Genomic DNA, 23,391 nt, shown 5'->3' with positions numbered 1-23,391 from the left:
TTATTTTGATTTGACGCTAAAATGCTACTGATGTTTATTGTCATCTTCTAACCATCTATCCAGTATATTGTCTTTATTGTTTTGTGGTGCAAACGAGCCCCATTCAGTCTCAGTCTCCCCCTGCACACATTCACACCTCTCCAGCCTGGTTATGGCTCTAAATATGCATTTCTTTTGTCTGCATTATAGTTACTAACGACTGGCTATTCACAGGCTATTCATATGGTTTCAGTCACTAATTTCTTTTCTTAAAGTTCACCCTTACATTTTAAACTGTATCAAATGCATTTCTTGAATAAAGAAACATTTCAGTAAGCATTCAAAAAATAATAAAAATATAACTTCTAGGTGGCAGGTGCACCTAGGGCTAGCTAGCATGTTAGCTTAGCACACCATCAATACACGACAATTTATGAGATTAAAACCATGTTTGTGCTTATAAACTTACTTTATAAAGCAAATCGAGTATTTTAAATAATTTTTTGTGATCTAATTTGGCTTCAGATAAAAAATCAGACAGAAAATATACTATTGGATAGTGTTCTGCACAACGATTCTATATAGATTAGCATTACATTATAAATATAATCTATTATTATGGAAATACCTGGCATGGATTGAAAAACACAGGTAACTCAAATATCATAGCAAACATGTTTATTGTCTTCAAAACTGCATGTTACAGCCATAGTTACAGCGCGATCTCGTTAGCTTTGTGTGTGTTCGAGGCTTCCTGGATTGTCACATGATTATGGCACTTCTTCATGTTCTAATACTGTGCACAGGGCGGCGAGGGCGCCCTCAGGCTATTGGTATGAATTGAAAACACAGTATCAGAGTTATGCAAACGCTCATAATGATTACATCGACGCATTTGGGTATAAATTCAATAAATATTATTCCTGTCTATAGAAATCTGATGTAAACCTATGAGAATATATCAATATTTCTCCAAATCTGCACATTTTTGAGCTAAAGCCCTGAGGCACGTTGTTTTGTGTATCGCTGTCATGACGACGGCACGGGAGTTTTTTTATGAATGAAAGCGGCTGACGCGCATAATTCATATCAAAGGTATCGACTAATTTTTTCATTTCATAACTCCTGACACAAATTAAGAAATAACTGTCGCTATAAGTTTCTCAGAATACAATAGTGGTCAAATTCTGAAACTTGAGTCTTATATCTTTTTAATGATGTATAGTTTGTCAAGGTATAACATTAAATCTGATAGTAACTTTGAACTATATATAAATAAAACCGCTTCAGTGCGTCCGCGCTCTGGCAACGGTTAACAGGTTAAAGAACATTTTTACTGAAGATAGTTTGCAGTTTCATCAGAAGTCAGCTTCAAGAATCACAAGGAGTTTGTAGGCCGCTCCTTTACAGTTATAAAGATCACAGCAGTTATACCCTTCAGCAAGGTCTAAGCTACTTCATTCCTTCAGGTTGAATGATTCTGATTGGCTAAGAAAGAGATCAATAGAAATAGACCTTTTCTACAGAAATTTCGAATTTGTAGGCCGCTCCTTTACAGTTATAAAGATCACAGCAGTTACACCCTTCAGCAAGGTCTAAGCTACGTCATTCCTTCAGGTTGAATGATTCTGATTGGCTAAGAAATAGATCAATAGGAATAGACCTTTTCTACAGAAATTTCACTGTGCAAGCTTGCCATCTCTGAGTCATTTCCAGTTTTCAGGGGAACCTAAAGGAAAACACACAAGACAGGAAAAAACAATAAAATCAAGAGAAAAAGAGCAGTGATTTTTTTACAGTAATGGGTGAAGACTCAAAATGTGTTGCACAAATAACATCACACAGATCACTGGATTAACACAATATAACATAATGTATTATCTACCATCCGGAGTCAATGTGTTAAATCACATTTTTAATCAGGCAGCTGCCATTAAAGATTATTAAAATAGACAGATGATTTAAAATAGACCAAATATCTCAAACTGAAGGATGTTCTGGAAAGCTTTATTGTAGTGCTAGTGTAAGTGTAGAGGATCATGTGTCATAAGACTGATTTTGTCAATACTGCACAAAAGAGGAAGTACAAAGCATGAAAACATATTTCACGTTCATCCGATTATTTCTAAAGTTAAAGGGATAGTTCACTTTGAAATTAAATTTTGGTATGTTTTAGCTTACCTCAAGGGCATCCAAGATGTAGGTGTCTTTTTTTCCACAGTAGTTTCAATTTTGATATTTTTAGGTCAAACCGTTCTTGTCTGTCAGTCATATAATGCAGGTCGATGGTCACCACCTCAAAGAGCATGCACAGAGTCCAAATTAAAACAATTCCCCATCGTAAGTACACATTGATGGCCTAAGACACGAAACGAGCGGTTTGTGTGAGAAAACAAACAGTATTTATATCGTTTTTACCACTTATACACAGCCACGTCCAAGTGATCTGAGAGCGCGGGCCGGTATAGATATATACACTAGATGTCGCCTTGGCTACGGTTTCGTTCCAATGAACTGCCGTATAGATATATACACTAGATGTCGCCTTGGCTACGGTTTCGTTCCAATGAACTGCCGTAGCCAAGGCGACTTCTATTGTATATATCTATACCCGCCCGCGCTCTCAGATCACTTGGACGTGGCTGTGTACAAGAGGTAAAAACGATATAAATACTGTTCGTTTTCTCACACAAACTGCTCGTTTCGTGTCTTAGGCCATCAATGTGTACTTATGATGGGGAATTGTTTAATTTGGACGACGGGGAATTGTTTTAATTTGGACTCTGTGCTTGTGTTTTGAGCCAGTGACCATAGACCTGCATTATATGACTGACAGACAAGAACGGTTTGACCTAAAAATATCAAAATTGAAACTACTGCGGAAAAAAAGACACCTACATCTTGGATGCCCTTGAGGTAAGCTAAAACATACCAAAATTTAATTTCAAAGTGAACTATCCTTTTAAAATGTGCAATCACAGCATTTCTGTTCTCTTGAGAGCCATTCACACAACCCAGTTAACAAGGAATGTTCTCCGAAAATTTTGTATTATTTTTTGGAAGATCTTGCACAGATCTCTTCATACTTTCAGTGTTAAAGTGATAGTTCACCCACAAATTAAAATTCTGGCATAATTTTCTCGGCTTAAAGTTGTTCCAAATGGTAGCCATTGACTTCCATTGTATTATTTTTTCCTACTATGGAAGTCAATGGCTACCATCAATTGTCTGGTTACCAACATTCTTCATTCAACAACATCTTTTGTGTTTAACACATTTTTTAATATTAGCTTTAGATCATGTATTAGTGTTGAGGTATTGTTGCTGGACGTTTTTTGCTTGAATGGTTTTTGCAGATGTTTAGTTTGTGGTTATTTATTTTCGTTATACTTTTATTTTTTAGTACAATGTACAGGACTGTGGTCAACCATGTTGTTTTATTATGTGCTTTATAAATAAGTTGGATTTGGAATTGGAATAGAAACAAATACAGGTTTGGAACAACATGAGGGTGAGTAAATGACACCAGAATTTACATTTTTGGGCGAACTATCCCTTTAATGCATTACAGTGATCTTTTTTTCTCATAATGACTGAATTAATTACATATTCTGTATATAGCATTAACAGCTTCAACTTCATAATGTTAAATTTAAGTCAGTCTTAAAACTATAGTCACTATAAATCACTCATTGCTCTGCTTTTTACCAATCTCTTTCTTTAGCAATGCAGAAATGTTCTCTGAAAACACTACTGCAATTGCTAAAAGAAAAAGAAAAATCAAACAACTAAAGCATACTCTTGCTTTAGTTGACAATAAACGATACATTTTCAATAAAACATCCACATCTAAACCTCTGTTAACTCTAAATAAGAACTTTATGTAGACTTATGACAGAAATAAATTCAAACTTTAATCACTTAATTATCTCAACTGCAGTCGTCATAAAGTCAAGCTTATTTTTCTCTTGCTGTATATTGTTGTAATACTTACATTTCCCGCAGAGACAGTAAATCACACCAACAGCAACAACAACAGTCACGTACACCAATAACATAATCAGCCCTTTTTCATTTAAAGATTGATCCAGTGCTGGAGTTTCCGTAGCTGCAATGATTAGAGGGAGACAGTCATTATTCTTATAACAAAAACTATAAATCATCAACTAATAAGAGAGGGTAAATATGAATGAATGATTCAGTTTGAAGCAGACCATTATGCTTCATAAATTGTCTCCATGAAGGAAACACTCATTCATCATGTGATTGTTCTCAGATTCAGGGTTTGCTAAAAAAAGTGTTTCTATTCTGGTATTTGTTATAGGCAATGTCTGTATTTGGTATCTGAGAGATGTGTGAGGTGTCTGACCCATGTCAGGAATGCAGTAACAGTGTTTACTCGTTTAGCCCTGCTTCCAGAGAATAAATAGATACTTGTTTTTTAATTAATTTGCTTAACCAAATTAATCAAAAGTTATATTTAGTAGAAGTTCAGTTTGAACTATATTCTTATTCATTTTTTTTCTGCTCTTCTCATGATAGCTGTTTTGAGACATCTAATGAACTTTGTCTAAGAAAATGAAGACATGTATCCACTAAGGCCCGGGACACACCAAGCCGAAAGTCGGCTGTCGGGCAATGACGGGCCGTTTTGAGTGTCGTTCAGCTCATGCTGGGGCCACACCAAAATATATTTAAAATATTATAAGATTTACAAGACCACAAACATGAGAACAAAAAAACAGAGTCCAGACTGTGAACACTGGAAATCTGGCAAAATTTAACGAGACTTCCTAATAAACATGGTGGACGATAAACAGGAAGAAATTGCTATAAAATTGTCGACTTTTGGTATGTTTTACAGGACACGTTGTATAAACACTCCTGCTGTAGCCACAAATCGACAAGCTGATCCTCCATCTCTGACGTCCTTATCCATTTCACTCTGTGCTGCGCCATGACAGCGGTTGTTATACTTCTGTCTTCTTGTCAGCTGGTTTTCTGATTGGGTACCGTTTCGTTCCACCAGACAATGTGGATCCGATGTTCTTCCGAGCAGGTCGGGTCACTCTTAACACACCTCACACCACAGTAAATTCTGATAAGATAATCTGTAGAACCAAGATCAAGATGATCCGGACTTCACTTAGGATTGTCGGATGGGGAGAAATCTGCCCGAATATCTTGTGGTGTGGCCCCAGCATTAGTTTTTTCGGTCTTCTCTAGTCGGTGTTCACAGTAGGCTCTAGTCGGACACTGTCAGTTTTTTTGGGTTGATTGGTAAAACTGAAGAGAGAGAGAACTTGGATTGGCTGCTCAGTTTAACGAAGAATAAAAGCGAAAGTGATGAAAGTCAAGACAGTACAGAAAAAAGTTTTTTGGTTTAATTTAAAAGCAATTTAACAAATTAAGAATTATTGACTTCGATTCATAATAAAATTGTATTAGATTAATTAAATAAATATTTTTAATTTATTTAAATTATCTCTAATGTGTCTTGCAGAATAATGAAACTACTTCTGTTTATTGCACCAAAAGTAATTTGAAAGGAACTTTAAATATATATACAGTTTAAGTCAGCCTTGGGGAATCTGTAAAATGTTAATTAAAATATGTATTTTGATTTTATTTAGTACTGCTATTTTATAATAAGCCATTTCAGAAAATAGATGCTTAAATATGCTAAGTTTCCATATGCTTAACTTTTTATTCTTAATACTGTTTCACCTGAATGATCAAAACGTTAAGAGCCAGGTGGTGTAAACATTTGCACAGGATGATTGGTGGAAAATGTTCTTATTTTGTTTAAAGATCTTATTATTATTATTATTATTATCTTATTATAGTATGGTTATGAAAATACTTACATATTTCCAAAAAGACAAAATAAGAACAATTTACTTCTGACATTAAATGGTCTTGCACCTACATATTTGTCTGATCTACTCTACCACTATTGCCCTGGTCAGTCCCTTATACGTTCCATTTTAAACAAGCAACTTGTTTTGCTACCTTACAAGGAAGTTGTAAGTCCCGAGAGAGAGAGAGAGAGAGAGAGAGAGAGAGAGAGAGAGAGAGAGAGAGAGAGAGAGAGAGAGAGAGAGAGATATCTCGGCTGTTACCTTCTTCTATGCCTGTTTCTCTTGCATGTCTGACACGTGTATAAAAATAATAAATAAAAGATCTCTTGGCAAAGTAACTGGCTTCCGTTATTCAACCATAACGAGGAAAAGCTTGATTTTCACATCTACAAGAGTGAAGCAATTGCTGAGATTTATCTTTGAAAGGTGTGACATTTTGGAACGCAAGACATTTTTTTTCTTTCTTATAAGCGTCAATTTATGATGCACAGACATCAATACACCAAGATACAAAACACAACAATGGTGGTTAATAATAATAATAATAATTATTATTATTATAAAAAGGATAAAGTCTGAAGATTACAAAATAAACCAACACAAACTGCTAAAAGTGAACCAAAAACAAGTATCAAAATAAAGATCTGTAAAGCTTATTTGGATGTTACAAAATTATCTTATGCTGAGTTTTGTTGGAAATTTCTTTTCCTTCTTCAAAGGAGAGAGACCAGGAGACATTGGGATCGCGTTCAAACAGAAGTTCTTCTTTATTGAGCGTGGCTGCGGTTCGTCCAACATTCTAAATCTAATACAGTATGCATTGTAGTTATATACATTCCAAGGGGGAGGGATTACATAGAGGTGGAGACTCTGAACAAAGCATGCAAATGAAGTAGGAACACACCCTACTCTGAGAGCACTACCAGTCCAATTGAATCAGCGTAACTATTCAAATGCTGATACTGGCCAGGAACTCCGGTTCCAAGAGCCATCCCAGAGCCATTAAAGACAAAAGGTGAAAGTCTCCCCTACAGCTAAGCCAATCAACCTAACGATTCAACGTCTAGGCTGAAAGGTGAGAATCTCAGTGATCTGACTCATTTAAAATACAATAGAGAAAACAGGACTGGCCGGAGTCTTTAGATAGAAACTGACCCTACTAAAATCAAAGTCTTAACTTTTAATGTTGAAACCTAAATTAAACATTTAATAAATTTGTAATGCAACAGTTTACATTGCTAGAATCATAGCAAGTGAAAAGGTTAGGAAAAATATGAGGCACTGATGGGACCAGTAGAAACAAAATCTTACTGTTGAATTAAAGGTCCCGTATTATGCCCCTTTTACAAGATGTAAAATAAGTATCTGATGTCCCCAGAGTGTGTATGTGAAGTTTCAGCTCAAAATACCCAACAGATCATTTTTTACAGCATGTTTAAATTGTCATTTTGTGGGGCTCAGAAAAACGCGCTGTTTTAGTGTGTGCCCTTTAAATGCAAATAAGCTGCTGATGGACGACCCAGGGGGCGGAGCTTCATGAGCTCGCGCTCAGTCTGTCAGGACAATTGATGATCAAACATATACTGATGAGTTTAATAAAATTTATTGTACATCACACAAAAGATGAAGCGTCAGTTTTACTTCAGAAAATCACCGTAAGAGCTGAGTAAACACAGTAAGTTATAAGAAGTGCGCAAGTAACGTTACATAAACGAATTTCGGTAGAGTTGAGGGCGCATTCCTGTGGGCGGAGGTTAGTCAAAAAACGGTTCTAGTGACGTCATTAAAGAAGGAAGTAGAGGGATGTAGTCCAAACGAGCTGTTCGATGTAGGCGACTTCTGTTAAATAAAATATCTCGCTTGGCATTGAACTTTGAGCTTTATAATTTTACAGGTATTATTTATGCTCTAACAGCAACATTACACACTAACTAAAGTTTGAAACATGGGATCACGAAGAACGGGACCTTTAATGATTAAATGATACTCACGAATGACAGTGACACTGAAGCTCCTAATGATGCTGAATCTGCTGCTGTTGATCTCTAGTTTATATTCTCCAGAGTCTATGTTTCTGGTGTTTGTGATGGTCAGAGATCCAGTCTGATGATCCAGCTTCAGTCTGTCTCCGAATCTCTCTTTACACTGAACATCTGTACAGATCTTACTCTGACCTCCAGTGATTTCAGCAATGAATATGTTATTAAACAACCACAGAGTGTAATTTGGGTTGCTTATTACACCAGGATCAAAAGTGACAGATTCTCCCTCCTTCACTTCATCCCGTTCAGCAGCAGAAACATCTGGAACACAAACCAACAGATGCTGGAGGATCTTTTTTTGGGGAAACTCCACAAGAAATAACTGTGAAAATGCTTGTGCATTAACATTTTCTGGCTCTTGAGAATTCAGTAGAAACCAAATTAACTGTGAAATTGCTAATTATCAAATGAATTGTGGTTAAATAAACATGTTTATCTGTATTTATCCATATTAGCTTTGATGTCTCCTTAGATAACTCAGCTGAATTAAAAATATTACATTTAAATTATATATGTATATAATATTTAATTTTGGTTTACTTTTATATCTCTCTCTCTGTCTGTCTCTCTCTCTCTCTCTCTCTCTCTCTCTCTCTCTCTCTCTCTCTCTCTCTCTCTCTCCACACACACAAAATGTACATTTCCCAAGAAAGTAAAACATGATTGTAGATATAAAGAGTACAATAACTAAAATAAATAGATTAAAAATAACAATAATATTTCTAACAGGCACATACTGTAGGCACCACTGCTACAAAGTCTTACAGGCAAAGAATAAACTTGGTGACCGAGAAGGCACAAGATAAGATAGAGAAGAAGATAGAGGGTTGCAGTCCTTCAATGGATTCAGGTAATCCAATAATTCTTATATTGTTCCGCTGGCTACGGGACTTGAGATCCACAACTTTGGCTAGCAATTTAACGTTGCTCTCTGTCAGCATAGCACATGTTGTTTCCAAGGCTTGTGTGTGCTCATCCTGTGAATTTGCATGTCTCGAGTGAAGCAATCTTCGATGCGCGATCCGTCACGGTAGTTTGAATTTGGACTAGAATTAGCTTTGCCTCGAGTGTCGAAACTGCGGTTTTAAAGTCCGCAGAAAGAGCGACCCGGTGTTTTTCCAGAAGGTTAGCGATAGCTGCCATGCTTACCTCTTTACCGTAATCTCCACACGCTTCTCAAATCCTTTTTGTTGATTTAGCTGCCATGATTCAATGCCAATATGCATCCAACAATGATATTGTCCACTTGGTAGCAAGGTAGAAAGCTGAAGACCACCAAGGTGGAGAAGGCAGAGCAGATGACAACCACGGCAAGGACCCCCAGGGCAGATCTGATGGAAATGGAGACCACCACAGCTAATCAGATGAAACTGTAATAAAGAGTACAGAGAGGTTATGGTTGGCCTCAGGGGCCATGACAAAACAGGCAGGAAGCTCGAGGGCGTCTTCCAGGGTCAAAAAAGGGCCGACAAGGTGTTTCAGGTTGACCTCTGCGGTCATCTCAGGGCTGGCAGAAAGTTCATAAACCTCCATGGTCGTGTCGATGCAGAACAGGTAGCTCAGGGAAAACCTCCGTGGTCACATCAGGTCAGACAGGAAACTCATGGTTGGACTTCACTGCCTCGAGAGAAGCTGAAACACAAAATGGCCATCACCGTATCAAGGAGAGCAATTGACAGCGGGACAACCTCTGAGACCCCCAGATTTGATATCAACGTTGAGATGCCAGCTGACCAGTGTTAGCGGACAAATGTTAGCGGTGTGTCCGTCAAACTGGAAACCAGTCTCAAATGCCTTGGAAACACCTTGATAGCTTCAGATGTAGTGCAAATGTCACAATCTTCCTCCATGACACTCACCTTGAAAGCAGAGCCGCTCAGCCTCAAGGCAATGTCTATATAATATTTAACGACCAGTCCGAATGCCACAGTGACATATACAAACTGAGTGGCTCTGATAGCCCCCTCAGAAAAAAAATAAATCACAAGGCACAGGTCATCCATCGTTGTTTTATATGCCAGATCAATAAAGTCTTGAACATATTCCTCATTCGGGCGGTCTCCCTGGCGCAGATGCATGATCTGTCGGCTGGATTCATTTCTGGTCAGTCGTTCTGTTGAAGGATGTTGAAGGATGAGACGAGGGCGAATCCAAATGCACACAGTTTATTAACAAAAGGCACAAACTCACAGATAATCCAAACCTTGGGCAGGCATATAGTCCAGACAAGAGTGACATGGGAACATAATCCAAGGCACTTGAGAGACCAGATCAGAAAATCCTAAACATACACTTGCAGAGACAACAAATGAAAGACTGACTGAAACACTGGACTATTTATACACATATGCTAATAAGATAACAAGGTAACAAGACACCAATGGACCAATGAAACAATAGGACTAAAAAGTGACTACAACATGCCACAAGAAACAGAAAGTAACTCAAAAGTCACAGGGGAACACAGGCTGGGGCCATGACAGATGTACAACGTATAATATGTACAGTACATGTATAATATACACAGTATAATGAGAATATAAACAACTTCATTATTGTTATTTTCCAGGACACATTTCCTCTGTGTTTATGTCATTATTGTGTTTGCTTATGTGCATTTCTTTAATCTTTGGTTTTCCTCTCTGTGCGTGTGTAGTTTGTCTCGTCAACAAGTGCGGTTGACACCATTGAGAATGTTCATTGGCTACTGTGCGAGAGAAGCACAACTCGTACTAGCTGGCCTCCTATACAATATTACAAAGCACTTTTTGAATATCTAAAATATTTTCTTGCGATCATTCACATTTTATGCGAATGCTAAAACAATGAGTATGAAATAACAAATGCGTTTAAACATGATAATAGAAGGTGATCAGAGATTGAACGATGAGACGCTGTCATCTCCATCAGAACAAAACTAACCGATAAACCTAATGGATCAACAACTGAAAGACAAATTAGTTTGTCATTCTGAAAAGTCATTCTGTTCTGTTTAATGATGCAGGTTACAATGAATGATGTAATTTAAACATATATAACCAACTTTTAAAAATTAATTGAATGACTCACAATAAACAGTCATGGTGTAGTTCTTTTCACTCTTACTGCTGCCGCCGATGATCTGTAGTCCATATTCTCCAGAGTCTGTGATTGTGATGTTTGTGATGGTCAGAGATCCAGTCTGATGATCCAGCTTCAGTCTGTCTCTGAATCTCTCAGTATCTTCATTACACTGAACATCTGTACAGATCTTACTGAGATCTCCATCGATTTGAGCAATACGAGTGTCATAATAATACCATTTAATGTCTTCTTCTTGGTTTGTTTTAACATCAGGGTTTAGAGTGACTGAATCTCCCTCCATCACTGACACTGACACTGCATCTTTATCAACACCAGACGCATCTGGAAAAGAAGTGAACATATCATTTTAAATCACTTTTGGGATAGTGGGACAAAAAATACAACAGAAAAGTGCTGTGATAATCTTTATCTAAAGATCATAAAGACTGTGGGTAGAGAAATATGTCTGGATTCATAATGTAACATGCAAACAAACAGCAGAAGAACATCAGTGATTTACCCACATCAGTCTCATTGATAACGCAGCTTAATGAACACCTTACAACACATCCTGATTCATGTACAGCGTATGTGCATTCATACAAACAAGTCGATTGTATACGTTCACAGACCCCTGATAGACATCAGCCATTCAAAGGGAGAAACATTTATTTATTGTCATTTTCCACCACTTTAGGACTCACATTTTTTCATTGCATTTTTATACATGGAAGGATCTATGAATCTAATTAAATTTTTGTAATATAGTAACCTGAGTGTGCCTTCAAAAGGGCAAACATACATTTGTGTTGTGTTTAATTCTTTTATCATAATATGTTCATTATTCTATTTTTATATAACATTTTTATTAATTTCATTATATATTTTTTCATTCTATCATTTTTTTCTTACTATTTTCCTTGCTTTTGCAATGCCTGCTGTTATTATTTAGTAGTTATAACTTCCTGGATTTGTGCAGGTCAGACTGAGCTCTGACAAAGGCGCAACTGAGATTTTTCAATAAACTCTCTTTAATTATTAATATTACCAGCACTTAGTCTGCTTTTTAGTGTCATCATTAACAAATGGTGTTGTTTTCTTAGACTCTGTTGTTCTCACGTATTTCGCTCAGTTTAAGGGAGGTTTGTAACATATTTTCATGTTGGGCCTCTCAAGCCTCGCCCACAGTGTTTGAGACATTGGTTTTAACTAAACATTCTTGGAGTCCTCTTACAGTCACATGCCTTTCATACTTTCATTTCATTTTAGCCCTGCAATCGCACCATTACAAAGCACACACATCATTCCCCCTCCAAGGTTGAATTCATTCATCTAGAACAAAAACAAGAGGATACAATAACGCTTTTAAAACAGTCAGATCAAAATCAAAATTACATAAACGTTCATAAATCAGTTGAAATGATGTGTTGCAGTGTTTAGAATCCTATCTTATCTATTTGGTAACCATGGGAATTTCAGTTAGGACCTCATTTAGGACAACATCCATTACAGAGTAACAGGACGCGAGTGGTGCGATGCAACAGAAGCAAATACAGTAGAACTCATTTTAATCATGAATCCAAAAAAAGCTTCATGTAAAGTTCAAGGCTTTTTAAGTACTTTGTCGCTCCCTCCACACACGAGCAAGTTCTTGATTTCACTAGCCCCGTTTACATGCACACTTTTTTGCTATTCTGATTGAGATCGTTCTGATTGACGGATTCCGGTTGACTGTTTACATGGGATGTTATCTAAACCGATCTGGTGTTTACATGTGCTGACGCTTTCAATCGAAATCATTTTGTGACATGCGCACAAAGCTTGTCTGCCGCATCTGGAAGCTCATTATTTCCCACATTTTCAATCCTGTCAAGATGGTGTATCACTTAATCGTCGCGTTAGTTGTAGGCATTAGCCGCGTTTCCACTGTCGGGCCAGTGCGAGCCAGGGCTTTAAACGGGCCGTGCCAGGAAATCTGCTGCGTTTCCACTGTCGGGCCAGAAGCTCCACAGCGCTTCACTAAAACACGCCCGAAACATGCCTCTCTGGAACAACGTCACACTAACCCATCATTTCACCAACAAAATGGAAGTTTTATCAGAAAACTAATCAGAAAGAAATCACTGGAAACAGCGTGATCGCAAAACAAGAGCGACCGTTTGCTGGCATTTTTGTTGTTTAATTGAATATTTAAAACCCAAGAAACGATGTTTTACCACAGGTTTACAATAAAAAGCGATACATTGATCATAATGAATTAATTTGTGTCAAAATTGCACATTAGTCACAGAAATAAAGTGGTTTACCGTAAATTACGTTTGTGAACGTCTATTTCACAAAAGAAAGAGGACATGCAACTTATTCAGTCGCGTCTGTTTCTGTTTATTTGGTAGCCTAGTGATGGTTTATTCAGATTCAGAACACTGATTCCTCATTGAAACCGCTGACTTATAGACGGATCTTTTGTGACGTCATTGTTTATGTTTGTCGCGTTGCATCATGGGAATCGTGTGGCAGGAAACACCGCTAGATACCTGTAATTTGATTGTTTTGCACGTTTGGAGGAGGATTTAGAGAAGAGGATGGTTCACTCTTGCTGTGTGGTCGATTGTACGGCTCGTTGGGGGCCTGATAAAAAGTTTTTTCGAATTCCCTCCGAAAAGGATCGCGAAAAACGAAAGAAATGGTTGCGTGCAATTAGGCGATTGAACCTGGACGCTCCGAAGAAAGCCTGGATTCCTGCAGCTTCTGATCGAGTTTGTGAGGCTCATTTTGTTCACGGTAAGTCTTAGTGACTATGTATTTATAGAAGATTGAATAAAAAAACAAAAAAAAACTGAGTCAAATCAACCGAGTCATATGTTTTCGCGTTCTGATTCAGGTGTCCCAAACCGCGATCCACAGCACCCAGACTATGTTCCTCACATCAAAATGGGCTATTCTGGATCGCAAAACTTAAAAGCAAAAGAAAAGGCTGTTCAGCGATACGAACGGAGGATGCGAATCACGCTGTGACTCTGCTTGGCCAGGTCTAACCTCTGCTTTTAGCACGATAACTGCTTTCTGTTTGGCAGAAAAGATCGGCCCAACTTTTAGAGAAACAAAATAATCATAGGCCTCCAGACTTTTGAAAGCCTTTAATCTTTCATGAGTGAAGGGTCCAGGGGTTTCTATTAAATAAGAATAAATGTCTCCCCAGCAGATTGGTGGCCAAGACACGGGCGAGTCGGACCAACGTTTTTTGTCATCCCAGATCTCATATGGGCTTTGAATAACTTCGATTTTGTCACCAATACAAATTTTGAGCTTCTCTCCAAACCTCCTCCGGTCTTCAGATGTTAAAGTGCTTATATATTGTGGATTTCGCCCGCTAACTCTCTTGAAAGTGCTCGTCGCGTCTTTACAGCCCGCCATACTGTTTGTTTTGTTGCCACACAACCACTCGCGCATGCGTACAAAGATGTCAACAAAGATCCTCCTATATGAAGATGTCAAACAACACCAGACATAAGAACTGAAAACAAACAAATAAAGAAATTTCAAAACAATCATCTTGTTCTTGGTATGACTAGAAAGAAAAAAACACACTTCACTCAAAGGAAACAGACACACCTCATTAAGTGCTTACATCAACAACACTTCCATTTAAGTTTCACATTCGTCTAGCTTCGCTTGTGTGCTAGTTGCGTTTGCGAGTGAAACCCATAGACAGTAAAAGAAATGGACACAGCGACCCCATTGGATTCAACAGAGACAACGGAGAAAAGTGAAGTCAATTAGAAGCTCTCACTAGATGGCTGAGCGTACTGCGCAGACTCAAACTGAGCTTTACGACGTAGATGTGATGTGAGCAACCCGTCTGTCTTCTTGTAGCTGTGCCAAGAGAAATCTGAATCATTCCCTTCCGAAACTTGCAGAGACGTAGAGCGTGAGAAGGAGGTGTCCATGAGCTAGGAGCAGGAGAAACTTTTGCTAAGTATTCTGATTAATTAATTTGTCATTTTGCCTCCACGTCCCCCCGATTGCGCGCGAGCTTCTCCTCCTGTCCATACGGTAATCTCTCTACTGTGCGACAGAGAGTCGCGTGGTTATGACGCAATCGTTAGCCTATTTAAAAAAAAAAAAAAACTGCTTCTACGGGGCCGTAACGTAAGATACAAGGTAATGGAGCCTTTTATACATTTTCGTGTTTCTTTAGAAATAAAAAATTGACAAATGGAGTCTTTAAACGCCTCAGATGTAAAGTTATTCGCTGTCAAAGTGACGCCAAAATGAATGGGAGTCAATGGAATGCTAACAGCAGGTGATGGTCTGCTAATCAATGGCGGCGCCCGGGGAAGCTTCAAAATAATATGAAACCCTGCCCCCCTGGTGAAACCGCATTATGCAGTTTATGCGATTGTGCGTCTGTTTATGGCTCCCGGTAAACCAGTTCAGTCATAATAAGTTCCGGGCATTGTTTATTTTGTTGTATATTTTATTTGTTAAACTTGGAATTCGTTTACATAGGATTTAATTTACGTAGGATTTAATAGGATCTATATATATATATATATATATGTATTGTTTGATGAAACATAAAACCAAAAGCTGAAGTGTGTTTGTGAACAGTGTATTCACAAACACACACAATAACTACACTAAACTCTCAGAAACAGACAGTTTGTCATTTTAGACAAACATTTGTACATATTAAAAAACAACAACACTTGAACTTGATAACAACTGCCTACAATGACAGAAACCATCTTTGGGGGGGAAATATTTGAATTTTGCTGGTTTAGTTTGGCTCGCGTCCCAGGAGATGGCGCTGTTTATCGAAATGCAGGGTGGGGGTGCTGCTGCCTTGGCAGACAGTATGGCTGAGGGCAGAAATGTGTTAATACGGGACAGTCCGTCAGAGGTCGTGGGCGGAGCATCAGCAATATGACATCATATTGTGAATGGATTTTTTCATTGTATGGTGGTTGTGTCCACACACTGGAAAGACACATTTATATGCAAACACCATAAAGTGAATTTTGCAACCGATGACCCTACTGTTTCTCATATGGAAAAAATAATCAGAAAATTTCCAGAAACAGTTGAGTATGTGTTGATTCATTGCACAGAATATAAAAGAGAAATAATATAATAATATATTTTACAGAATCATGAAGTTACATAGGAATTAATAATAAGTTATCAGTGATAAGCATTATTTCGTAGCCTAATGCACAGAATGAGACAAGGGTTTCTAGTGCTCTACTGAGGTATCTAAGGGAATCAGGAATATTTAACAGAGAGGCTCACTTGACAGGTCTGCATAACTAAACCAGCCTAATTGCTAATAAAAAAAAACTAGCACAAACACGGCCAAAACTAGCCCAATCGCGTTCTGGGGAGTGTGAATTGGGTCAAATAAGCTGTAAGTGGAACAGACACCGCGAAATCAGAGCTAATATTCATGCATAACGTTACCCATGTTTATACGCAATGAAACATACAGTTTTATTATGTATCTTACGTCACACGAAGAATCTGTCGCCTGCTAGAAAACCAGGTACAATTATATTTTCTTGAACGAGCATGTCCCCACGATCGGTTGGCTTGCGGCTGTTTTCAGCAGGGAAATGTCTAAAACTATACGCTTTTATTGTTTTAGTAAAAAGAGAGTGTAATAAATACATTTCTTACCTTGTATGTGTAACAATATAATGAAAAACGTCTTTATTTTCATGTTTTCTCTGAAAAGCGCTCTGGCCCTACACCGTGTCCACTTCCTCTTCTAATGAAGTTAAGACCATGTGGACAGAACACGCTCCGTGCTGGAGCGCGCCTTGTTTGTGATCAAAAGAAAACCAAAGCCTTACTTTTTCCGTGATGTGAGCACTTGGAATCTTGACTATCCAGTCCAGCGTTTTTCAGCCACATTTACCTGCGGAAAACAACTCTGTTGCTATCAGGGGCGTGATAGACATAAGGTAGGCTACTTACCGGGGGGGGGGGGGGATCGGGCACAGGCCTACCATTGTTTGTTTTTCCGAGATAGCAACAGTAACTAAGGGGGGCGGGGCTTACTGATAGGTCAATTAAATATAAATTAAATTAAATAAAACGATCTAAATTGATTGTTATCATGCACAATCAAAGACAGTAGTACAGAACACAAAAACGTGTTTATTTTCTCTGCTATAGAGTGGTTGACATTATTATTATTAGGCTACATTTAATTTATTGCTACATTTTAACATGTGAATTTTATTATCAACAAACTAAACACATTTAGCGTTGTCACGTCAGGATTTTATCTGTGGTTAATGGATAAAACAACGGAGCTGCGCTCTCGAGTTTGTGGCTGCTGTAAAGCACAAAATGGTGCTGTTTTCGACATTCGGATTTCCCGAAATAATCAGAAAAGCTTCAAAGATTTAAGGGGCTCCATTTCTTCATCCCTAAACTGAAGTTGGCAACAAGCTTGAAGGGTAAATGACATCTACATACAGGATCTAATGAATACAGGGTTAAGAGCGAATTTTTGTTTATGTAGGCCCCTACGATATATCACCAAGATACTGGACTAAGGAACACAGGTGATTGGTAATAATAATAATAATAATAATAATAAAGAAAGCAAATCTAAATATTATTTGTATTTATTAGATAATTGATTCAATGGAAATTTCCTATGATTTACTCCTATGAGGCTTTTTCTATAGATTTGCTTTAATTCGGTTATAATTGTTTGTTTCCTCCTCATATCACAACATTCCAGTAGCAAAAGCCACACCTGATCCAGTTGATCACAGTATGATATCAGTGATGCATTGATAAAATATGTACAGGTGACGTCAAACCCCTCATCCACAGTCTAAACAAACAACATAACATGTCAAACCACATTTCTGAAGGAACCACATTTCTGAAACCGGTTCAGCGGTTGCTCTGTATTTATGGCATTGTTGTGGAAGAGTAATGAGCTGGTGAAGAGGATTTACTTATTGTAGGGTTAACGAAAGTTATCACGAGCATTGTAATGTTTAAAGCAGATGTCTTAACATATGTAAGTAGACCGGGAAGATTTTAAAACGGGCAGTTCATTCATAAATTATTAAGATCGCTGTGGAAATACAAACCAGAAGACAAGAGACAACAAGCGCAGCGCTGAAAAGGGGCGGGGCTACATAAGGTGTATAATTTGACTGGGCTAAATGTCACACCTCAGTTAGACAGTAATGTGAGATGGCAGATGGATTTATTTATTTATTGCCATAAAAACAAAAAACAAATAAGAATTGAATTCTTACAAATGTTATAAAATCAATAAGCTCTATTTTAACATGAAATTACAATATTTCTACTTTTATGTCTTGAACACAGTCAACAAAAAATGATCAATGTTAAATGATAAAAATGAAGAAAGTTTTCACACATTAAGAACAGTTAAAGTTTAAGTTTTAAAAAGAAACATAAGGGCATTTAGCATATGTAACTATGCGTTCATTGTGGGTGTGCGTGTGAATATAAGGGTCTCTCTCCATTCTCTTATTATTTGACTCAGCTTTTGACATGGTCTGTCTCAAACTATTACTGTCTTGCTCTTCAGAGATTGGTATCTCAGGCATTGCATTATCCTGGATCTGATCTCAAAGATAAGCAGTACTTATCTATGCGCAATAACAACTGTCCCTTTCTGTCTTACTCAACCAGGATGTTCTGGTTAATGATAATTTCTCTGTTATTCATTACATTTTGCGTCTATTTATTAATCATCATGGTATATATATATATATATATTTTTTTTTTTTTTTTAAAGCTGATGATGTACAGATATATACAGCTTGTCGGCCAGATCATATCCACCAGACTGCTTCGTTACCCTCATGTGTCAGTGAATTGAAGGGTTATCTCAACTCAAACTTTCTCAGACTGAACTTGAGTAAAACTGAAATCTTAATTAGCGTATTGATCCCTCAACTCCTTACAAAAATAGGCTACACTTTATTTTAAGGTGTCATTGTTACAGTGTAATTATATATTTAAGTACTGAGTAATATTAATTAACTGTGTACTTACTATAGGGTTAGGGTATAGGATTATGATTTGGTTGAGGCCGGGTTTGTTGGATGTAATTATGCATAATTTACTGGTACTACACTCTAAGAAATGATATGTTGGCTTTAATCAACTTTGTCGTATCGCCCAACTTCGTCCATATGTTAGCCCTAAAAAAGTTGAACCATTACTCCATGCATTTATGCATGCACTACTGGCACACTATAGTATATCTCCCACTAATATGCTCAAAATCCGGTGGTGGTGGTGGCGCAATGGATAAGACACATGCCTTTGGTGTGAGAGACCCGGGTTCGAATCCACTGTGAGACACCAATGTGTCCCTGAGCAAGACACTTAACCCCTAGTTGCTCCAGAGGCGTGCGACCTCTGACATATAGCAATTGTAAGTCGCTTTGGATAAAAGCGTCAGCTAAATGTAAATGTAAATGTTTCTAGCAGCTAGCGATCAATCTCTATATGGGTGGTGGTGGCGCAATGGATAAGACACATGCCTTTGGTGTGAGAGACCCGGGTTCGAATCCACTGTGAGACACCAATGTGTCCCTGAGCAAGACACTTAACCCCTAGTTGCTCCAGAGGCGTGCGACCTCTGACATATAGCAATTGTAAGTCGCTTTGGATAAAAGCGTCAGCTAAATGTAAATGTAAATGTTTCTAGCAGCTAGCGATCAATCTCTATATGGGTGGTGGTGGCGCAATGGATAAGACACATGCCTTTGGTGTGAGAGACCCGGGTTCGAATCCACTGTGAGACACCAATGTGTCCCTGAGCAAGACACTTAACCCCTAGTTGCTCCAGAGGCGTGCGACCTCTGACATATATAGCAATTGTAAGTCGCCTTGGATAAAAGCGTCAGCTAAATGAATAAATGTAAAATGTAAATGTAAATCCATGACATTATTAGGCATCATTTACTCATCCTCAAACTGTTTCAAACCTGTATGAAGAATATATTTCCCTAGCTGAACACGAAAAGATGAGGTCACCCAGTTGATGGACTCCCCTTAACTTACACAAAACAATCATATCACTCCAATCTATTTAACCTTCATTGTCCATATGATTTACGGTGTGATTGATATGTTATTGTTCTTTATTGTGAAGCGTCCTTAAGCTCGGGAAAGGCGCTATATAAATTATTTATTTTTTTATCATGATAACTGCAGATTTGAACAGAGCAATAAACCAAGCCGGCGCCTAAGACAGTGCTACAGGGAGACAGAGGAACAGCTGATCATCTTTGCGGTGTCAAACCACGTGTAAGCAAGTGCCTAGGTGGAAGAGTAGAGTAACATCTCACAGCAAGAATTGGCAAATCTGCTGCAGTCCATTAAGATAAGCACTTAAAGAAGCCGCTTCACACACATAGGCCTACTGACTGCTACTTTTTTTATATTGACCCCTGCTCTGTTCAGGGACTGGTTTCTGTTCGTCAGATGTTATGTCTCAGTTGTTGAATTTTTATGATCAGAATATTTACGTTAAGAAATTTGCTGCAAAGCAGTTGAGTATGAGAGATATAATTTTGACCTCTGACTTGTGACTCTAATTGAACTGTTTTCATACATCAGTTTTGATGGATTCATCAAACTGTGAAGTGTTTTTTGTCTCAAGACTGTGAGGTTTTATAATATAGGACAGGAAGAAACCCTTCACATACGATCTAAACACAGATGCAGTGAATGCCAGTCACTCACACACAAGATGTTGTTGCCCACAGAACAGGACAAACCACTTTCTGAAGAAAATCAACCACCGCTTGTTTCAGTTTGAGTTAAAGCTAGCGTCACACCTCAGTATAATCATGTGAGGTGCCATGGTTTTAATTCTACCCCCCTCCCCCACCCATACAAAACATGTAAGAATTGAATTATCACAAATGTTTTATAATCAATTTAATATTAGGAAGATTTACTTTTTTTCCTCTTTATTGATCAAAATGAAAAAGTTTTCACACATTAAGAACAGTTAAAGTTTTAATAAGAAACATAAGAACATGTAACTATACATAACATGTTTATTGTGGATGTGTGTGCGTGTGAGAAGGAGGGTCTTCAAACTCTGTCAGGGGAGGATTCACACACCAGTTCTGCTGTGGTTGTTCATCAGTTCGAGTGTTTCTGGTGGATAGTCTTATTATGTCAGACTTTCCACTGAACTGGTGAAGAAAATGTTTCACATGCTTGTTTTGTTCTGTTTGTGCTGGTGGCGTCTGACTGGTAAGTTATGAATATATTGCTATGCATTGTATATAGTTCAAAATTTAACATTAAAATCTTCTCCAGGTGTGTTATGTGTTGAGACGGTGTCAGTGATGGAGGGAGTTTCTGTCCTTCTACACAATGATGTTACTGAAATACATGAAGACGATGACATGGTGTGGATATTTGGAGCTGAAAGGTCTTTCATAGCTAAAATGAACAAAAGGAAGCAAATCCTCTCCACATTTAATGGTCCTGATGGGAGATTCAGAGACAGACTGAAGCTGGACGATCAAACTGGATCTCTAACCATCACAAACACCACAACTGAACATGCTGGAGTTTATCAACTAGAGATAAGTGGAGCGAAACGATCAACAAAAACATTCAGTGTTTCTGTCTATGGTGAGTCGAGACATCATTTGTCCTGCCCTTCACAAAATGATTAAACATTTTCATATTTATTTCTGTTCTCTCATGTTTTCCAGCTCGTCTGAACAATCCCATCAGCAACCAGACTCATCCTCTCAACATCACTCACACATGTGCAGGTACATTAGCTGTGATATTAGAGATTATTCACACAGATATTATGTTGATTTTACCAAGACCAATAACTTTTAAGATTCTAGGAACAGAATGCAGTTTATCTGTATGAAGGAAACATTAAATAGTTCATCCAAAAAAATTCAAATTCAAACATGGCACCTTAAAACCCTTTAAACCTAGTTTGGTTTTGATGATGTCACACATAATTGGCCCTAATATGTGACCCTGGATCACAAAACCAGTCATAAGTCGCACGGGTATATTTGTGGTAATAGCCAACAATAAATTTTATGGGGTCAAAATGATCGATTTTTCTTTTATGCCAAAAATCATTAGGATATTAAGTAAAGATCATGTTCCATGAAGATATTTTGTAAATTTCCTACCATAAATATGTAAAACATTTATTTTTATGAGTGAATACAGCACAATCGTGAACAGAAATGCACAACTTTAAAGGAGATTTGCTCAATGTTTAGATTTTTTTGCACCCTCATATTCCAGATTTTCAATAGTTGTATCTCGGTCAAAAATGGTTTTGTGGTCCAGGGTCACACATCAGATCCTATTGCTCCGTGTTTTTTCTTGCAAACAGTGTACCACTATTTCTTTTAACAAATACTACCTTTAATATGAGATTTGTGAGCTGTATCACACCATTAATCAGTGAACAATGACTTAATTTACAATCTGTTTCTCATACAAAGTTATCATATGACCAAAATGTCTATAGAATAACCTGTACAAGTCATAAGAACTAGCCTACTTTTATGGTACCTTTTTGTCCAGTTATATACCATTCACTTTCAGACTTAGAAAAGAGCTCACAAATCTATTTTATCATTTCTCATTGTTGTTGTTTTTCTTCAGAAGTCCATGTCCATTGCTGCAATACCACTGAAGCTGTGATCCGATTGGTCATCTCTGCTCTAGTGGGCGTGGCTACTGTTGCTATACTGGTTTATGACATCAGATCTACAAGAGGTTAAAAGAAGAAAAAAATATATATAAAATGATATATCTGGGAGTTTGAATCTGTAAAAATGAAAATATATGCAAGGATTTAAATTTAAATTCAGTTATAAAAAAAACAACCAAGATTTAGTGTGGGTGCAATAAAAAATGCTTTTTGATTTTGTATTGAAAAATAACCCACACTATTTGAGGAAAGATATATAATGGGCATTAAAAAGATAATATGGTCTAAATGTAAATGTATATGTAATTAAAATGAATGCTCTCCTCTCAACTGTATTATAAATATTTTCATTACTTATTTTTCAATACAGTGTACGTTTGGCCCTGGTGGTCAAAATGATGAATGTTCTTTAATATTTTATTTCTCAATGCAATCTATTTGAAAGTTTTAATGTTTTTGTTTTGTTTTTGTCAATTACATTTTTATTTTTTCATTTATGTTACATCGTTTATGTTGCACTTTTAATTGTATAGAGTAACACTGCAAATGCTTTGGAAATACAAATATTTGTCCAATAAAACACCTTAAAAGGTTAGAACAAAGTTAAAAACAAATTCATGTGCGTATGTTGTGAATTTGGCGAGAACATTTTCTCCGCATGAAAGACCCACGACTGGCAGATCAACATGCTACAGCATTTCTGAATTTTAACTGTGAC

At 37.4% G+C, this 23,391-nt stretch overlaps 3 protein-coding genes across 4 annotated transcripts in view; 2 read left to right on the top strand and 1 right to left on the bottom strand.

The window, feature by feature from the left end:
* Window positions 1-23,391, top strand: part of LOC307169636 (uncharacterized protein) — a gene marked incomplete at its 5' end in the record, with an annotated part of 128,026 nt that overhangs the window by 80,116 nt on the left and 24,519 nt on the right. The gene's annotated exons all lie outside the window — the stretch shown is intronic.
* LOC307169872 (uncharacterized protein) lies at window positions 642-16,879 on the bottom strand. Of its 2 annotated transcripts, none has more exons than XM_079890755.1 (5): window positions 16,622-16,782; window positions 10,952-11,287; window positions 7,832-8,143; window positions 3,974-4,087; window positions 642-1,708 (listed from the first exon to the last, which is right to left on the bottom strand). In XM_079890755.1, exons 1-5 carry the CDS (start codon window positions 16,662-16,664, stop codon window positions 1,686-1,688), a joined length of 828 nt encoding a protein of 275 aa, XP_079746881.1. In that variant the 5' UTR covers window positions 16,665-16,782; the 3' UTR covers window positions 642-1,685. The 2 variants fall into 2 exon arrangements, with proteins under 2 accessions (XP_079746881.1, XP_079746880.1); XM_079890754.1 differs by lacking the exon at window positions 16,622-16,782 and adding an exon at window positions 16,798-16,879 and having other exon boundaries at window positions 644-1,708.
* On the top strand, window positions 21,296-23,278 carry LOC307169893 (uncharacterized protein). The gene is made up of 3 exons (XM_079890785.1): window positions 21,296-21,610; window positions 21,694-21,756; window positions 22,625-23,278. Exons 1-3 carry the CDS (start codon window positions 21,319-21,321, stop codon window positions 22,741-22,743), a joined length of 474 nt encoding a protein of 157 aa, XP_079746911.1. The 5' UTR covers window positions 21,296-21,318; the 3' UTR covers window positions 22,744-23,278.

Source organism: Squalius cephalus (assembly GCF_949319135.1).
Source record: "Squalius cephalus genome assembly, chromosome: 13".
Taxonomy (NCBI): Eukaryota; Metazoa; Chordata; class Actinopteri; order Cypriniformes; family Leuciscidae; genus Squalius; species Squalius cephalus.
The sequence above is the reverse complement of the archived record's forward strand: the minus strand, read 5'-3'. Positions and strand labels throughout refer to the sequence as shown.

Coding starts and splice junctions, on each gene's coding strand:
- LOC307169893 (XM_079890785.1), top strand. CDS start 21,319: ATGGAGGGAGTTTCTGTCCTTCTACACAATGATGTTACTGAAATACAT. Junction 21,611..21,693: donor ATTCAGTGTTTCTGTCTATG/GTGAGTCGAGAC, acceptor CATGTTTTCCAG/CTCGTCTGAACAATCCCATC. Junction 21,757..22,624: donor CATCACTCACACATGTGCAG/GTACATTAGCTG, acceptor GTTTTTCTTCAG/AAGTCCATGTCCATTGCTGC.
- LOC307169872 (XM_079890754.1), bottom strand. CDS start 16,858: ATGTGGCTGAAAAACGCTGGACTGGATAGTCAAGATTCCAAGTGCTCA. Junction 11,288..16,797: donor GTGCTCACATCACGGAAAAA/GTAAGGCTTTGG, acceptor CTTCTTTTCCAG/ATGCGTCTGGTGTTGATAAA. Junction 1,709..3,973: donor TTACTGTCTCTGCGGGAAAT/GTAAGTATTACA, acceptor GTTTTCCTTTAG/GTTCCCCTGAAAACTGGAAA.